The sequence below is a fragment of the Rhinolophus hipposideros genome (assembly GCF_964194185.1).
Source record: "Rhinolophus hipposideros genome assembly, chromosome: 13".
In the NCBI taxonomy this organism is placed as follows: Eukaryota; Metazoa; Chordata; class Mammalia; order Chiroptera; family Rhinolophidae; genus Rhinolophus; species Rhinolophus hipposideros.
The window spans coordinates 2,341,092-2,358,045 of record NC_138059.1 but is presented as its reverse complement, the minus strand read 5'-3'; the positions used below and the strand labels follow the sequence as shown (position 1 = coordinate 2,358,045).

Here is a 16,954-nt window from a genome sequence, read left to right as displayed (position 1 = left end):
GGCCGCCCCTTCATTGGCACAGAAAATGAAGTGAGAGCTATAAATATATGCATAGAAGAGTTTGGAATTTGTTTGTAAAATGACACATTTTCTCTTGGAGATACATACATACATATATATATATATATATATATATATATATATATATATATATACATATACATATCTTCTCATAAGAGGGCAGTTGGGATTCCAATGTATATTAGTGATTGGCTGGGGGGAATCTATCAAATTCCATGGCAAATTGGATTTTCTCACCACCTGCAGTAGAAAATGTTTAATTTCATACTGATCATTTTTTTCCCCAATGCATTAGGATTCAACACAAAAGGCACAAAATAAATAAAAATATTATTAAATAAACGGAAATCATGACTTCAAGCTTCACCTGGAGTTGTATCTCACTGTTTGGTTACGTTTTCCAATTTAATTTGACAGACTTAGTAAATAGCACCCAACTGTTTAACTGAGGTAGATCCACATTGTAAAGAAAGCTGGGTCCCCTCCATTTTTTGTCTAAATTTAAGATGCTTTTTACAAAAACAAAACTCCATTGAATCATATGCAGAAGCGATGGCAGGTGGCACTACCTGAAGAAAGCTTAGAACATGAGCGGGTTTGCAAATAAGATTTATGCCCAAATCTTACTCTCCATCAGCCATAAATCAATCTCAGACTGGAGGGAAAAAAATTCAAACATTTAAAAATAACCCTGAAAAAGTCTCAATACTTTCGGAACAGGTCTTTTTGACTGACTGCCACAGAAATGCACGAAGGTCCATTTTCAAGTGATGGCGACAGCCAAGCTAGACCAGAGAGAGAGAGAGAGAGCGTGAGAGTGAGAGAGAGAGAGAGAGAGAGAATCTGTATCACTGAAAAGTTTCCCTTTGTAACTATGCAGAAAAGACTTGTTGAATTATGATATAGCATCTTGATCTGAACAGTTTACACTCACTCTGCCGAATATTTTTGCATACTCTGAAACTTACAAATTTAACATCTAATTAAGGCTTAATTTAAAGTGGCATTGCCACCCAGCATCATGCAAGCATTGGACATTCTGAAAACACACAGAATGGCAGTAAACTAAAGACAAGGACATGAAGCCTCAGAATTGCATTTAGCAGGTACTATAATTTTATAATTAACTTTACAATTCATGTAGCAAATGAAACGTTACACAGAGAGGCCAATGGATATAAATACTTGTTTATACAGGAACTTGTCAATACAAGAAAGCACTGCACAGTTTCTATATTGCAAGCACGAGACAGTGTCACGTAGACCCCCCCGCACAGGCAGCCAGTACGTAAGGGTACCTACCACCTGAAATGAGGCCCTGGTAGCTGCTCAGCTTCTTAGAAAATCGTAAACTTCAAATGGTCGTTATACATTTTGATTCAAAATGTCTTCTAAAATGTTTTACTGGGGGGGGGGGAACTTAAGAAGGGGCAAGGTCTACCTGTGGAACTTTTGAATTCATTTTTGGTTCTTTTTCAATTATTTTATAAAAATAAAATAAAACTAGAAAAGTTGATAAAACTCAGGGTTCAAACCCCTCAATACGTATTAGGTAAGTAATCTGCAGTGTACCAGAGGTAAGAAAAAGCTGGATATAGACCCTACATTCGTGTATTTAATGAGTTATTAGCCACTTTGCTGCACAGAAACTTACAATTATTCTCTTAAAACTTTTTAAAAAGTAAAAACTCACTTGCCTCTACAGTTATAAAACATGAGCTCATATCTTCAACAACTACATTAAAATTCACTATCAAACTCGGGACTCAAATTCCAATTTAGTGCTAAACTATGGACTTTTGGGCTTTTAGACAGGTGTGTATTTGGCTTTGAAGAGGAACCAAAACTGTGAATGTATTGTTTCCTCTGTAGCCAGTGCCTCTGCTGAGGGAAAAGCCATTGTCACTCAGCGTGGAGGGTTTGGGGTGATTAGAGAGCCAAGACGAGCCACCAAGAAGGCTTTTTGCCACATTTGTCAAAGAAGTAACGTTGCATTACTTTCCCCCACTTCAAACCAATAAAACCATCCCTTGACAGGGAAGGCTGTTTTTTAACTAGACCATCAGCCAAGAAAAGTGCTCAAAACCTGGCTTGAGAAGTCAGACCTACACACTGTGTTTCTGATTTGTCAGACCTGGAGTCCTGCGTGCGCAGCCCGAGCTGACACTCACGCAAAGCCAGAGGTGCCCGACATCACAAAACAGAGGACACGAACGAAAGCATTCCAAATAAGGACGGGAAGACTGAATAGCACCTTACGTCTGAGGAATACACACGCGTTTCACCAACACAGTTCCAACCCCTGTACTAAAAATCTAGTTCCATTACACTGCGTCCTCGTGTGGAGTGACTATGCCTCACGCACAGTCATGGTCAGTGCCTGACTAAGAGATGGGCCTTGTACCGGTGTCCCGGGGTCCCCACAGGTGGAGAACATGGAGGCCAGGGCAGGGGGGAAACTACGGGACTGGAGCCTACCGTTTTCTGACACGAGACAGTACGTGCGACACAACAGTTTACAAAGTCAGGAGCCGAGGAGCAGAAGCAGCGCCAAAGGTGACAGGGCAGTTACTGACCTGTAATCTGCAGTGTACCAGAGGTACACTGTGGGATGGCACAGGCTTACTTCCCAGAAAGAATGCAGCCCCACCAGGGTTCTCAGAGGACACCGATGACGAGACTTTAAAGGCACAGAGGCTGACACTGGGTCTTCCAGAACATGCTAGGTCTGGTACCAACAGAGTCCAAAGGAGGCCTGGGGACCTCCTGCTGCTGGGATCAGAGGGGCCTGCCCTCTCGCCCCACCCCGATTGTTCCCACAACCCCCAGAATTCAGAGGGGCCTCAGGTCCCCCACATGAGCACCTCGTTCTGTCAAGTGGCCCGATGGTGTGGGCTCTTCTTGGGATCAACTCATGGTTTGAAGGATCTTGAAGATTCAGAAATACTGAGTGACTTTGGCCCCAACATCTAGTTCCTGGAGACACTTGCGGGGAAGAGTTAATATTTGGTGTTCCAGCTTGAACTCGACACTGCTTCAGTCAAGGGAGGTGGGAAATAGGAGATAATGCAGCCTCCTCCAACCCCCCGGGAAGGGGGTGGGGGAAAGTCAGGACTCACTCTTCAGTCAGACCACAAGGGCATTTAAAGCTCTCGCACATCTAAACTTTGTCCATCAGCCAATACGACAGAGAAGTGTTAACCAAAGCACCCAGCACTTCAGTTGAGAGAACTCTCCTTTTCGGATCATCTTTCGTGAATGCAAACGGGGTGAGCAAGGCCCACCTCAGGATTCTGGAGACAAGCGTACAAAACGCTGACGGGTGCATCTGAGTTCAATAGTTCACGTCACCACATTGAGCAGGGGGCCCCCGGGTAGTGTCTTCTGAAATGCCCTGTGTCGGATTCTGGCTGAAAACGAGGCCAACCCAGAGACCCCACGCAGCCTTGGAGGCAGGTCAGCAGACGTGGGCCCCCCGCCCCACATGTCTATGCTTTTTGGGGTAGACAGTGTGATCGCAGAATTACAATAATTCTTAGAAAGACCGCGAAGGACACTTAGCTCTTTCAGAATTAAAGCACACCATACAGCATGGAAAGCATCACAACTCTAAACAACACGGTTAAAGGCAATTACTTCCACGTGATGATGTACTTGGGACGTCTCTGGGCCAAAGCCAAGGTCGGACGAGCGTCCAGTAGGAGAGCACGACCACCTCCACACACACAGACGTCGGTCAGTGCAAAACTGCCAGCCTGCACCTCCAGAATTGAAGAGCGAACCAAGGAGGCGCTTTGGAGCCAATGCCAGCCTCCCGAGGACGAGAAGACGGGGAACCCAGAAAAGAGACACAAAGGACGTGATGACCGACCCACGACAGCTGGGGGCAGGGGACCTTTCTGACAGCAAAGTGGTTAATCACAGGGAAAGTCTGAACAGCTCCCAGGACGGGGGTCCTGCCCGGTGGTGCCGGGCGTGGGAACGTCACGGTGGCGCCCGTGTTCCTTTCAAACAAAGGGCCTTGGATTTGAAGAGAACATTCTAATTTCAAGCTTTAGATCAGTGTTAAGTCGGGAGCGACAGGGACTCCAAGTTCCAAAGTCAAAGGTCAATGACACCTGCATCGTTTTTCAAAATGATGCAGCTACTTTTAGAGTGTTTAAAAGGAGAGGAGAGAGCAGAGGGAGCCATTTTCAATGCATTCATATGCAAAGCAGAAAAAAAAGTGCTTCTTATATGAAACAGGGAGGCGAGGAACCAGAAAAGCAGGCCGGTGGAGGTTCCGGCCACACTCGGCCCCACAGAGACTCCCAGACTCTGGCCGGCTGGCACGAGAACTGCGGGGACCGCAGAGAAGCAGCCCGTGTCATTCCTGCTGGCCGCGGGGAGTCCTAGGACCTCGGAGCCGGGCAGCCCTGAGGAGGCGCCGGTCCACACTGACACCTCAGGGGGGGAGGGGACTACCCACAGGTCACAGTATGGCACACACGTTTTCAAGCCAGAACTGAACAGAGAGATGTTCACAATTCAGTTTATTCGGGCAACATTTTGGCTATTTTCAGTGTGGACAGCTACGCTTTACGAAGAAACATGAATCTACTGAGAATTCAGAGGTAGCCTTATCTGCATTTGCTTTTTTTAAACTAAAACGTATTTATTCAGAAACCACCTTCTGTAGTGATTTGGCTGAGCCAATACATTCACTTGAGACAGTACATGGCAAAGCATCCAGAACAGCATTACACGGGGGCACCGCGACCGCACCGAAGTGACATTCGCACACACGCAGGTGACGCCTCGAGGGTAAGAGCTCCTTTGTGCGCCGGATACTGGCCAGCCCGACCACAAACAGAATTACACACTGTGGGTTGGAGCAAATACTACGAACCTAGCAGAAATTGCAGGGCATAAAGGAACAGGTCTCTCTCTGGCATCTATGGGTTAAGCCACAGATGACGGTTTTGACACAACAGTGGCCGCATGGCTTTAAAATGATGGTCGACCAAAGAGACGCCAGAGAGCCCCCCCACCCTCTGAACAGCGGCCACACAGATGCTTCCTAACCAAACTGTCTAACGCTGGACGGAACCGGAGAGAAATGCTTTCAGGATTCATGGCAAACAACAAGGAATTAAACAGACCACAAAAGTGTTCAAAGGATTTATGAAATAATCCTCTTACAATGCAATCTTCAGACCTCAAGGAGAGAGCCCACTTTCCTTTCAACAGATTGCAAACTTCCTTTCAGAAAAACAAGAAAACGAGGCTAATTTGTCCTTCAAGAACGGCCAGCAGACACGAGGCTAAAGAACAGGATTATGTCCACACAACTCTAACACATAATGCTGAAAACCATGGCAGCGTCACTACAACAAAGCAACGTGCTGTAGCCGTGTCATTTCTGCTATCCTAAATCTATTTACAATCATTTCAAACAAGTACAGCAGATGCGAAGTTGGACATAATAAAAAGGAAGTTGTCAAAATCAGTGCAATTATTGTGAGTTGAAAATTTTCCTTACAAAAAAAGAGTCAGCATGTGTGTGTGACACGGACAGGGCCCTTACAAAGTCACACGCACACTGTGTCTGCACCGCCAGCACGTCACGGCAGGCAGCCGCAACTGCTGGCACCGCAGCTAGAAGAGGGTATTTTCGGTGACTTTGGGCAAGGGCTTACAATATAAATAAAATAGTTGCATTTATGAAAGTGAGGCAGATGAACACTGAGGGGGTTTCTACTATTGTACATTCCTTTTCTCGTGAGCGTGAGAGATGAGTCAAAGAGAGGTCACAGGGAAATTTCTATGGCTTGTCTGGGCCACTGGGATTGTCCACTGTCTGGATTATGTTAACTTCTAACGGCCCTCCTATAGGAACTGCCTTAGGTGTAGGAAAATGCCCATGAAAATCCTTTTAACTGTCCGACAGCTCAAAGTCCCGTTGGACTATCCCCAGATCCTGACGGCTCCAGGAAACAAGCCAAGTGCTTCCATGACGTCGGGCAACCAAGAGACGCTGGCCCAGCCCCACAGGCCTTCTAGAGACAGTCTGGTGTCCCACATGCACGACGCTTGGCTGGTCCAGCCTTAACATATTGTATCAAATATATAATTTGACTGAAAAACTGCCTTGCAAAAATAAAATTTAAACCACCCCGCAGATCAATGTAAAGTCACATCGCTGCATATACAAGAAAAACAATTTATCCAGAAAAATTACATTTGTGGCTTTCAAAAATAAATCATCCAGCAAACTTGAAGGTAAACATTAGGTGATTTATAAAAGTTGGGGAAGATCATTTCTATCATATGGATAAGGTACCACCTGCTCTGCGATATCCGCATTGGAAAGGAAAAAATAAATAGCAACATCTGCATTTAACAACAATAAAAATAACATACAACATCAATAACCCCCCCTCCCAACCCTGCTGGAGGCACTGAGCCCAAGTTGTCCTTTGTAACCAGCACTCAATCACCTGGACGAGATGGCAGGAGTAACAGTGATTACAGCCACCTCAGACAGCACGGAAGTCATTCCGTTCCCAACAGTCCCCCTCAGGGCCAGCCCGTGCCATGCCCGGGGTCGTCCGCGATTCTGGGGTGCACCTATCCATCCGAGCGAGTGTGAGAACACTACCAAAAAGACACAGAATCTTGAAAAGAAAAGGCAGCCCCTAATATGTAGTGAGTCAAGTGTATGTGTGAAGACTTCTCAAAGCAGAAACTCCAAACCAAAACCCAAATGAAACGGTCCCTTTCTAAAAGCACAGGTCTGGCCAATCGTACAAAATTTACCTAAACCAGGGGAATCTGAGTGTAGACTACAGAGAGAGCTGGGGGTAGTCTTAACGCCACCAAGGGGTGAATCATGGCGACTTTGACGGCTCCTCAGGGTTTCTTCAGGGCGAGAGCTTGTCCAATGTACTCGGTGGCGATGGGATGGGAATACATGAATCTTTCCTAAAGTGGATCTTTTAAAATATACTAGGAAGAACACCAGTACAGGAATCTCACTGCGACACCTCTTTTAAAGAGGTGAGATCAATCTCCGTTTTTCCTGGAAATCCAAAGCGATGTCTACGTCATCGTTTTCACATTCAGTTTGCTTAAAGCAAGGCACACCTTACTTAACAGTGGGGTGGCGCGAAGCCAGTCAAGTGTGGGGGCCCCCTTCTCGGCCGTGGGCGTGAGGTAGCCCTGTGTGGGTGCGAGAACAGCCAGAAGATGGCCAGGGGCCCCCTTGGCTTCCAAATGAACAGGACTTGGTCTGTTTCTACTGCACTGTGAGGTTTCACGCTGCCTCAGAACTCAGAATTTATCCTAATAATGGGGGAACTGGTAGAAATTTGGGAAAACAACTGTTTACCTGAGAGATTGTAATGACAGCCATTCGAATTCTGAATCATCAGACAGGTACTAAGGTGTGTGGCCAACCCAGCTGGACACATTTGGTCTGTTAATGTTCTTAGTGTGAGAAGTCTCATAAAACAAGCAGAGGGCTATAAAAAGCACCCTTCTCAAAGTACTCTGGCCCACGGAAAAGAAACCTTTGCCTTCAAAATAATTTTAAAAAACAAAGAAAAAAGAAATTCCGGTCCAATTTTCTGCCAGCCTGCAATCTTTCCTAGGTTTTAGCTTAGAAAACGTCTCCTTGCGTTGCTGCTGGGTCCTCCCTCAGAAAGCTCTAGATCAGGGCCCCTCAGACTTCAGGCGGCCCTGGAGAACTGACCTCAGGAGGCTCGCAGCCAGCCCAGGAGTCCAAGCACCACACTGACCACCACCGAGATCCCGGTGGGAGAAACACACCCCCTTGAGAAACATGGTTCTAGGTGACCCTGAAAATGGCCGAAACCAACCTAATTTCAGAATTTAAAACTGTATCTGAAGACTCCCTCCCCAGCTTGAATGCTGCTAGTCATTTAAGCCAAGAACGTATTGGTATTCTTCTGAAAATAGCAGAAAGTGCCACTTGCCAACAAAACGACAGGGAACTGCAACATTTCTTAGAGCAGAGGCTTCTGTCATTTAAAAAGACAAAAAAAACAAAAAAAGATACAGCAAGAGGCTGACGCCTTAATAAGACACTCACATGCACACACGGTCACACACCCGTACACACGCACGCACCACTCTGAGTAGATAGCTTCACAAATAGTCATCCCTTTGTCATCGCCACCAAAATCCAGGCCAAGTGTCCACAACAGCCCCACCCACAGTTCCCTGCCGGCGCCCGCCCCTCGCAACCGGCAGACAAGACAAGAGAGGTGGGTACTCACTCCAGCAAGAGGTACCCCTGTGGGGTCCCTCATCCATGACAGCACCACCGGCCAGGTGGGGAAGGCCGTCAGCAGGGACAGGAAACCTACAGAGCACAAAGCAGCACTGGGGAAGGTTCGTGTCCTTCCTTGAACCTCTACATGAATGTGGACTATGAAATTAATGAAACTGCCTACAGGGACAAAAGGCCCAGTGAGCCCACACAGAGGTGTCTGTTACCCTTTGCGAGCTGTCCATGGCACCACTCTGAGGGCAATGGTTTCTAGATTGGCAAACCCACGTCCGGGGCTCAGAACGCACATCCCAGCAGGAGGGGCTGCCTCTTCCGCTGGCTTCCATCAGCCATCGTCCTGAAGGCAGGGCTCCGTCACTGACTGCGGGCCGTGCACCCACCACAGAGCCGCCACCGACAGCTTTCTAAGTGTTTCAGTGCATAGATCCTATGAAACTCGTGGAACCACACCATACACAGAGGGAAGGAAGTGCGCTCCAACACACGGATTTGCTTCCCAGGAGTGGAAGGGTACATACATTCCATTGTGCTTAATCGGCTGAGCAACACACGGGCATGAGGCAGGGAGGGTGTTGAGTGACTGCTGGGAGCAAACCCGGAGCTCCCGACGGTTCAGGCGTCATAATCTACACCGAGGGGAGGCGGGCCGCTGTCACATTAAGTCGACTGCATACTCCTGTACTTAAGCACGAGAACCACAAGAGGTGGTCCAGTCTCCAGGCTCCGAAACACTCTTGATATGCTAAACAGATCACAAGAAGCACCCCGTAGTCAATAAAATGAAAAACAGCATCTACCTATCACATTAATACTGCAAACCAGATATATATATTTTTTCTTACATTAAAGACAAAACAGTGAAAAAGGATTGTACTATTATTTATCACCACAGACCCGTATTCTTTAGAAACTTTGGAAAATAAATGTCACAGTCCTAGAGGACAAATCTTATGATTAGACTGTCAGCATATTGTCCTTTTTCTTTTTTTTAAATAAATTTTTATTAAAATGGCACTTGTCTGCCAATCTCTCTGGACCTAGAAATGTTGTAAACGCACGTGGACCACCTTCTGCCACCGCTCCTTATTTCAAGCTGAGTGAAAGGCGGGCAGTGGCAGATCGAGACACCCGTGGGTGCCCTGGCACGGCCACCTGCCCTTGGGTCCTGAAGAGCTTGTGGAAGCCAAGTCAGGAGCACACCAGTCTCACTTTCAAATCAACTTTAGTGACATCAGAATGTTCAAGGCTTTAAAACCACAATTGTGTTTTGTGTTGCTTTCACTCTCAGAGAACGTTCACAGCTAGTTTGAGCCCACCAATTTCATATAGAATCATGTGTTACAAACAAGTAAATTGAATGACCTAATAAATTAAAAATGTTTTAAAGCCCTGAGTTCATAGACTGCTTTTAGGAGATGTTTAGGAAACATGGGACTCTATTTTAATAAGCAGCTTATAGATTTTGGCAAACCATCATTTCCTACGACAATGGGGTCTCATACAGGTCTGCAGTTCAAAATCCGAGTTTGAAATCTGGGACGGAAGGCATTCTGGAAAACGGAGACTACGAAAATCAATGACGTCTCATGTTCACTGCTGGCTGTCAAGGAAGGGCTGGGCGTCTGTTGGTCTGAGGGTAGCTGGTCTCATGTGAATCCAACTCGGCACACAATCGTAAACACGACCACGTCACGCGAAGTACATGGTACGCAGTGTGTCCTGATGGACCTGGACCGCCTTGGCCAGTGCCTGATGGTCGCGTCCGTTACTCTGCCCGGAGGTATGGCTTCCTTCAGCACTGTGGGGACAGGGGGACACAGAGACTGCAGCCTTTAACGCAGCATGGGGCAGCATCCTGATGCAGTCAGACCTGTGGGGAAGTGGCCACACACACAGCGACCAAGTGGCAGCGAAGGTGCTGGCACGTGGCCGCCTGTGCCGGTCTGCTCCAGCCATGGGGACCCCGCTGCTTCCCACTCTGGAAAAGCAGCTGCCAAAGCCTGCCTCCGAAATGACCCCCGCGGTGACCTCCAGCCAGGAGAGGCCTGCCACTGACCTGTCATGTTCTTTGTCCACCAGGTGGTACCTGGCCCGGAATGCTACCAGGTGGGCGTAGTATGCGGGGGCCGGGATGGACACAGAGCGCGTGCAGCGCACGTAGGTGTGACACAGCTGGTAGGTGAGGATCTGCAGCTCATCGGAGGAGAAACGATTGTCGTCCCAAAGCACATGATAGTGGGAAGGCCTGCTTGTTCCCTGAAAGCAGATCGGAGGGTCAGAGAGAGGGCCAGGGCTCCCATGCAACACGGAGCTGCTGACACAGACTGTGCTGAGCCAGACGCTTCACAAGGGACACAGTGGAAGAATATGGGACAAACAGGTTACCACGTATGAGTATAAAAAGGCATCAGAGCCGTGTGTCTCATCCCCCCGTTTGTAAACCACAGGCTTCACACACACTTGTTTACATATAGCAAAATCACAGGAAAAGAGGAAAAACTACAGAAATGGTTATTCAGAGGACAATGTCATTTGTACATATCAGGTTTTCTACAATGATTTATTTACAGGCAAGAAAAAAAACTCTCTTAATAAGAGTTACGTATTGACACTTTTTAAATGGGAGTTTAAACATGGGTGTTTTTATGCAGTTTCTGTAGTTAGAAATCTTCTGAAACGGAAGGAAGTGGGAGTTGGTGGCCTTGCCACCCACCTCAGCAGCGAGCAGAAGGTGCTGGCACTGAGCCAGCTGCTGCACTGCTCGCCCGGCGCCCGCTCACCACTGGGTCTCTCTGTGGCTTCTCCCTGCCCGCCTCACCTCCCGCCCTGCCCCAGCCAGCCTGCAGGCTCCCGTGGCCTGGCTAGCGCCTGCGTAAGGCTCTCGAAAACTGGTGGCAGACATTCTTAACCAGCGTGCACGTTCCGGTGCCCCACTATGGGCACTTAATTGTTGGCTGTCACAGGGGCCTGTGGACAGCGGGGTGTTTTATATAAGAGGGTCTGCCGAGGACAGAGCGTTGGTGGCAGAGCAGGCCCTCTTGAGGCAAATTTTATGTCACAGCGCCTAACTACCTTAGCAGAGGAGAGTTCCCCCATTAGAAAGCGCCTGGGCAGGAAACAGAGGGGGAAGCTTTAGCCATTAAACAAACGAAAGAGGCCCCGGAAGGTGAGGGCTCCGCCTACCAGGAGGAAAGCCAGAAAAAGAATATGCCTCAGCGCACCGAGCCCAAATTTTCCCGACACGGTTCTTGACAAAGAAGGCGGGCCAGCCTGACATACGACGTGAGCACGGGACAGACAACTCGCACTAACAAAGGGTGTTCCATTCCATTTGTTCCCTCTGTGCTCTCTGTTCTTTTACTTTCTTTTTCACAACCCTTTACAACTGTAAAAACCCTTCTCAGCCCACACGCCAGTGTGCCCGGCCCTGTTCTGGACCCATGGCATGTAAAGGATGTGGATGGAATATTAGAAGTACAGAGCCCATGGCGCAGTCCCCCACTTGTAGCTGCCAGCCCTTTGGGGAGGGATGCTTAAGTCCTTACTTACACTCTGAAACCCCAAAGCCCCAGTGATGAGGTGCCCTGAGGCAGGGACAGGCAGCCAGAAGTCAGTGCCTCCTGTCCCAAGGGCATGGCTTCCCAGGTCCTGGCGACTCAGCCGACAGCGCATGCGGCTGGACGGGGCACTTCCGTGCTGACAACGCTCCCTCGGGGTCACCCTCAGCCAGCTGGGGGTCTCCTCACTGACAAAGGCCAGGAAAGCACCAACTCTACACCCAGTGAACATAGGTGCAGGGGAACACAGGGCTGAACGCCGCCACGTGGGCGCGAGCTGACACGGAGGCGGCCTGTCGGCTGCCACCGCCCTTCTCTCAGCAGCCCAGGGGTCTTGCCACCTCCTCAACCTCACCTAGTTTGCTGCTCCTGCTGCCTGGACCTCACAGCATCTAAGCTGTCCCTCCCTCCCCCCACCCCCAGCATCCCAGTGGGGCTTTTGTTCCCAACACCTGGCCCTCCTGAGCCTCCGGTCACTGGTTAACGACCCGACTCCCCTCGCAACTGGCTGGGGACGAAAACTCTCGCTGCTCACCACCAGTGTACCTGGCGCGAGGTTCACGCTCTGCATACATTTGCTGAACGTGTGGACGAAGTCACAGAGACCTGGAGATTTTGTCCGAAGGGAACCCTCTGTCCTTACCTGGATGCCAGCATGACTGCACAGGTAGAAGTCAAACTCGGTCGGGTGGGTGATCTTCGTGTCCACGGTGGTGCCTGCTGGAATGTTCCCGCTTTTCCCAACCTTGAGCAACACAGAAGCTTGTTAGACACGTCTAGGGGACAACAAAGCAAAGCCACCCTCACCCCACGGCCTGCCGAGGCTGGGCTTTTCCGGCAGAGGTGGCCCTACTTGCAAGTCTTTAAATTGGCCGATACCCTTGCTCAGCACTCCAGTATTACAACACAATTTAATAAATACTACCAACCAAATTAAATTCGTTCCTGCTCTGTCTGGGCGGTTGTCATTTTCACCACGTCTCATACAGGCCCACAAGGGAAATGCAGTGCCTTGCCTTCACCAAAGAACTCGCATGTAACGCTTGAGGGTGCTTCAGTATTGTGGAGGGCAAGACGGAAACTGTCACCAACACACAAATCTAAGCCTGTGGACGACGGCCACGTGACGGGTCATCATCCATGCACAAACAGCCACGATATTTAAGGCACGAGAGCTAGGAAACCCTGAAAGCCATCAGGTCTTCTGCACTTAGCCAGGGGCTTAGCCACCGCCGCAGACTGCGAGAAGCTGGAGTGCGGGCGGGGCCTCTGTGTTACGCGCACTGCTTAACTTAAGTCCCCGAAGGTCCCCTACTGCTACCGCAGCAGTGGCCCCCAACTCCAGAACTGTACCTCAACTAGTCACTAAGTCACTGATGTTTTCAGTTGTGCAGTATTTCAAATATACACACACAAAAGAGTAGCCCCATGGCAGCTTCACAGGTATTTTTTTACTTCTTGCCGAACTTTTGCAGGCCTTGAGGTTTTAACAAAGCAAAATAATTGATCATAGTTCTCCCCCTCTGTTGCTGTCTCAAATTTATACTTTATTATTCCCACACATACTTTTATTTTCGCTACATATTTAAGTCTCCATTGGCACCATACTGTTACTCTGCAGGTCTGAAAACTGTGCTCAGGTATCACATATTCTGCTACTTGCTGGTTTTTGCCTCAATATTACAATGTTGAGATGTATTCATTTTTTTTTTTATTGGGGGAGATGTATTCATTTGATATACTTTATTAACTTTCATTGCCCTATAGAATGCCAATCACAATCTTTTCTCCTGTTAGTAGACAGGAGATGAGTTTTTGATATTACCATATTTCCCCGAAAATAAGCCCCAATTAAGATCGTCAGCCAGATGGACACATTTAGTACGTTATGACGATATTCCAGAAGATGACATGACTGTATTTGAATAAATGTAGATTGTTGTACATAAAAAAATAAGACATCCCCTGAAAATATGCCCTAATGTGTCTTTTGGAGCAAAAATTAATATAAGACTGGTGTTATTTTCGGGGAAACACGGTAGACACAACAGGCGTGTGGGTTTCTCTCCGGTCGATCTCTCTAGAATTGCCAAAATGCAGTCCAAGTTGGTTATCAGTTTGTACTCCCATCAAAATCTGGACCTGGGACTCATCCTTCCTACACCTTCCTGCACCAGGCTTATTTGATGGTTCTCTTCTTGTATTACAGCAAATGTGTCTAAGCCTACATGCTTATCTCCAAGTACTGCGTTGGCCCCACTGTCTGGGGCTTGATATGAAAGTGTCTTGTTTTCATTCAGTTCTGATTATTTTGCAGTTTTTATTCTCTTTACATGCTTAATGCATGTGAATTAAGAATTTCAAGCTTTTTTTAAATGTCTTTTTCTACTGTTGGTTTAAAATTGTATAATGATCAAAAAATGTAGTCCGTATAATACTGAGGCCGCCTTCGTCACCTGGCATGAGGCCAGCATTCATCAGCCTTCCACGTGCTCTCAGTTGTCACAGGCGGGATTTTACCTAACTGTGAGATCTGGCTTGTTCGTGTCACGCTTCCAATATTCAGTTCATACCAACGTGCCTGTTTCGGGGTCTGATGGTGTGTGCTAGACCATACCGCTTGGATAGTGGGTCTGCCCATTTCTCCTTGGAATCCTGTCAGTGTCTGCTTTACTGTTTTCCCACCTATTTGTAGGTCATGGTGTTGGGTACATGGAAGCTCATTGTTGTAATATTCCTGGTCGGTCATGCCTATGTTTGTGACAGTCTCCCTTTTTCTCACTACATCTCTCAGTCTCTATTTTGCCTTCCATGGAGACAATGAGCATTTCCTGTGCTGAGTCACCACAGCGGTGGCAGTGGGCTGCTGTGCCGTGCCTGCCGCGGGTACTGCTGGGTATTAACCCACAGGCTTCTGGCCCTGCCGTGACCAGCGGGAGGGCTGCTCAGTGTCTGTCTAATTCTCTCCTTCTGAGCGGGTCTCTTTTCTGAGGTGGCCACCTCCAGCGACTGCAGCTTTGGGACAGTGAGTATTTATTTACATAAATCCTGCTGGGAGCATAGAAAACACTTTAACCTGAAGACTTCCATCTTTCTTCAACTGGGGAGAATTCCTAGCAGTTACAGCTGCAAATCTCGCTTCTCCCTGTGCTCATCATACTTAATTCTGGAAAACGCAGATGTACGGAGGAGCCTGCTCACCTGCCACCTCTTACCTCCTCCCCAGGCCCCTGGGCGAGCTCGCAGAACCACCTTCCAACCGCCCAGCTCCCCGAGGCCTCCCAAGGTCGCTCCATTCCACTGCACTCTTTCCGATCGCTGTCCATTGCTATGGTTCTAACTGGTTCTTTACCAGAGCCACCTCTATGGCAATTTCGATACCAGATAGATGACGTGTCCCGCCTGGTCCTGTCACCAGAACTGCGGGGTTTACAGGTCCCCACTTCCCACCACCCTGAGGAGAGTCCTTCTCTGACACCTCAGGCTGGGTCCCCACCAAGCCCCGCCAAGGACAGGGCCTCCCCAGAATCCGGGACGGCAGCAGACGGCGCTGAGGCCCCACATCCCTGGCCGTGGAGACGCACCCGCTCGTTCTTGTCCGTACAGAAGAGCCGCGTGTGATGCCTCTTCTGGACCACGATGAATGTGATTCCTGGCTGGTAGTCTTTTTCCAGCTTGATACAAGCCTCGCGGATGGCCAGCAACTCGTGGTGGAGAACCTAAGAGGAAGACAGAATATGGCTGTGGACTGTTTTCTTTCTAGGGTCTCTTGCCACCTTAAGATAGATCCCTTGACATCTACTGCTTGACAAATACTTGTACTTGAGTCTTCAGTTCCGCGGGCTTGTTACTAGCTGTGTGCCTTTGTCTTTCTGAGCCTATTTCTTTATTTGTATAATGGAGCGAATGATGCCCAGGTTTCAAAGTCACGTGAGATAATGCACAAACATGCTTCGACACAGTACGTGGAACCTCCTAAGTGCCCGATGAACGGCACCGACCACACAGAGCAGCAGTGAGGCACTATGGGACACACACAGGAACACCTCAGTTCAGCAACTTGCTCCTGGGTCAGAGAGGAAGGAGAGCATCTCGTAGGAAAAACACTGGCTTAGGAGACAGGCCCAAGTCCAAGTGCTAGCTAGCTCTGCCACTAAGTAGCCACGTGGCTTTGGGACAGCCATTACCTTCTCTGACCCCCAGAGTCTCCCTCATGTAAAATGAGAACATTCTACCTTGTAAGCAAGCGTGCTGTGAAGACAAAGTAATGTACAAAGCACGTGGTGCCTAAGCCCCTGGGAGTTAGGGTGCAAGGATGGTAAGACATCGTCTTGTTCCCGCCATCTGTCGTCAGATCACCCATGACGCGTGATGAAGGCAGATGTGGGGTCCACACGCCTGAGATTTTAGTGTCCTAATCAAATACCGTGTTATGACATTTCAAAAATACGCCTTGGGTTCTGGGTTCAGCAACCACAGTTGTGGTACTTTTCTAAGACACTGAGTACGATCACGAATGATAAACACAGAGAATCCCCCCCGTCTAGAAGCAGTGACCGAGGGAGGAAGGGCGGGGAGCTCAGGAGACAGCATTTCCAACTGGAGGGAACCCGGCAGGTTTCGTACGAGAGGTGTGTGTGAGGTGGGCCGGCACCCAATGGACTGCGGGCCCGACAGGGAGCACAGAAGCTCCTACTGTGTTCTCCTCACCAACGATGGGCATTTGGGGGACGGGCAGGCGCCTCTGCTCTAGACCGGGAAGGCAGTGACATTGGGCCTTGTCACGAGCTACCAGCCTGTGCACTGAGGCCGCCGGGGGCTCCGAAACTCCCAGGGCAGGTCTCAGTTTGCCTTCCCAGACACGGGCCCACATCCCACTCCGGCCGCCACTGCTAATGTCTCCCAGTGAAGCATGTTGGGGACATGGTGGGAACAGAGGTGCAATTACCCCCAGCCAGTGCGGAGACACGCAGGGTCTTAACCTCCCAAGATCCAGGCTAGGATGGATTCATCACTGCTCACCAGTCAGGATGACCTGAGGTGCCACAGTGCTTCCACCCAGAGCACAACAAACTGCCCTTCC

General features: G+C 48.8%; 1 protein-coding gene across 3 annotated transcripts in view; it reads right to left on the bottom strand.

The window, feature by feature from the left end:
* Positions 1–9,110: 9,110 nt before the first annotated feature.
* The window catches only part of AGO2 (argonaute RISC catalytic component 2), an 86,617-nt gene continuing 78,773 nt past the window's right edge, over positions 9,111–16,954 (bottom strand). For 2 of the 3 annotated variants that reach the window (XM_081071257.1, XM_081071259.1), the window contains exons 16-19: positions 15,456–15,590; positions 12,515–12,616; positions 10,371–10,570; positions 9,116–10,112 (exon numbers count right to left, since the gene is read on the bottom strand). In XM_081071257.1, the coding sequence (XP_080927383.1) occupies positions 10,004–10,112; positions 10,371–10,570; positions 12,515–12,616; positions 15,456–15,590 (546 nt within the window). In that variant the 3' untranslated portion in view covers positions 9,116–10,003. Of the gene's footprint in view, positions 10,113–10,370; positions 10,571–12,514; positions 12,617–15,455; positions 15,591–16,954 lie in introns of all 3 variants that reach the window. The other variant, XM_081071258.1, reaches the window with a different exon arrangement.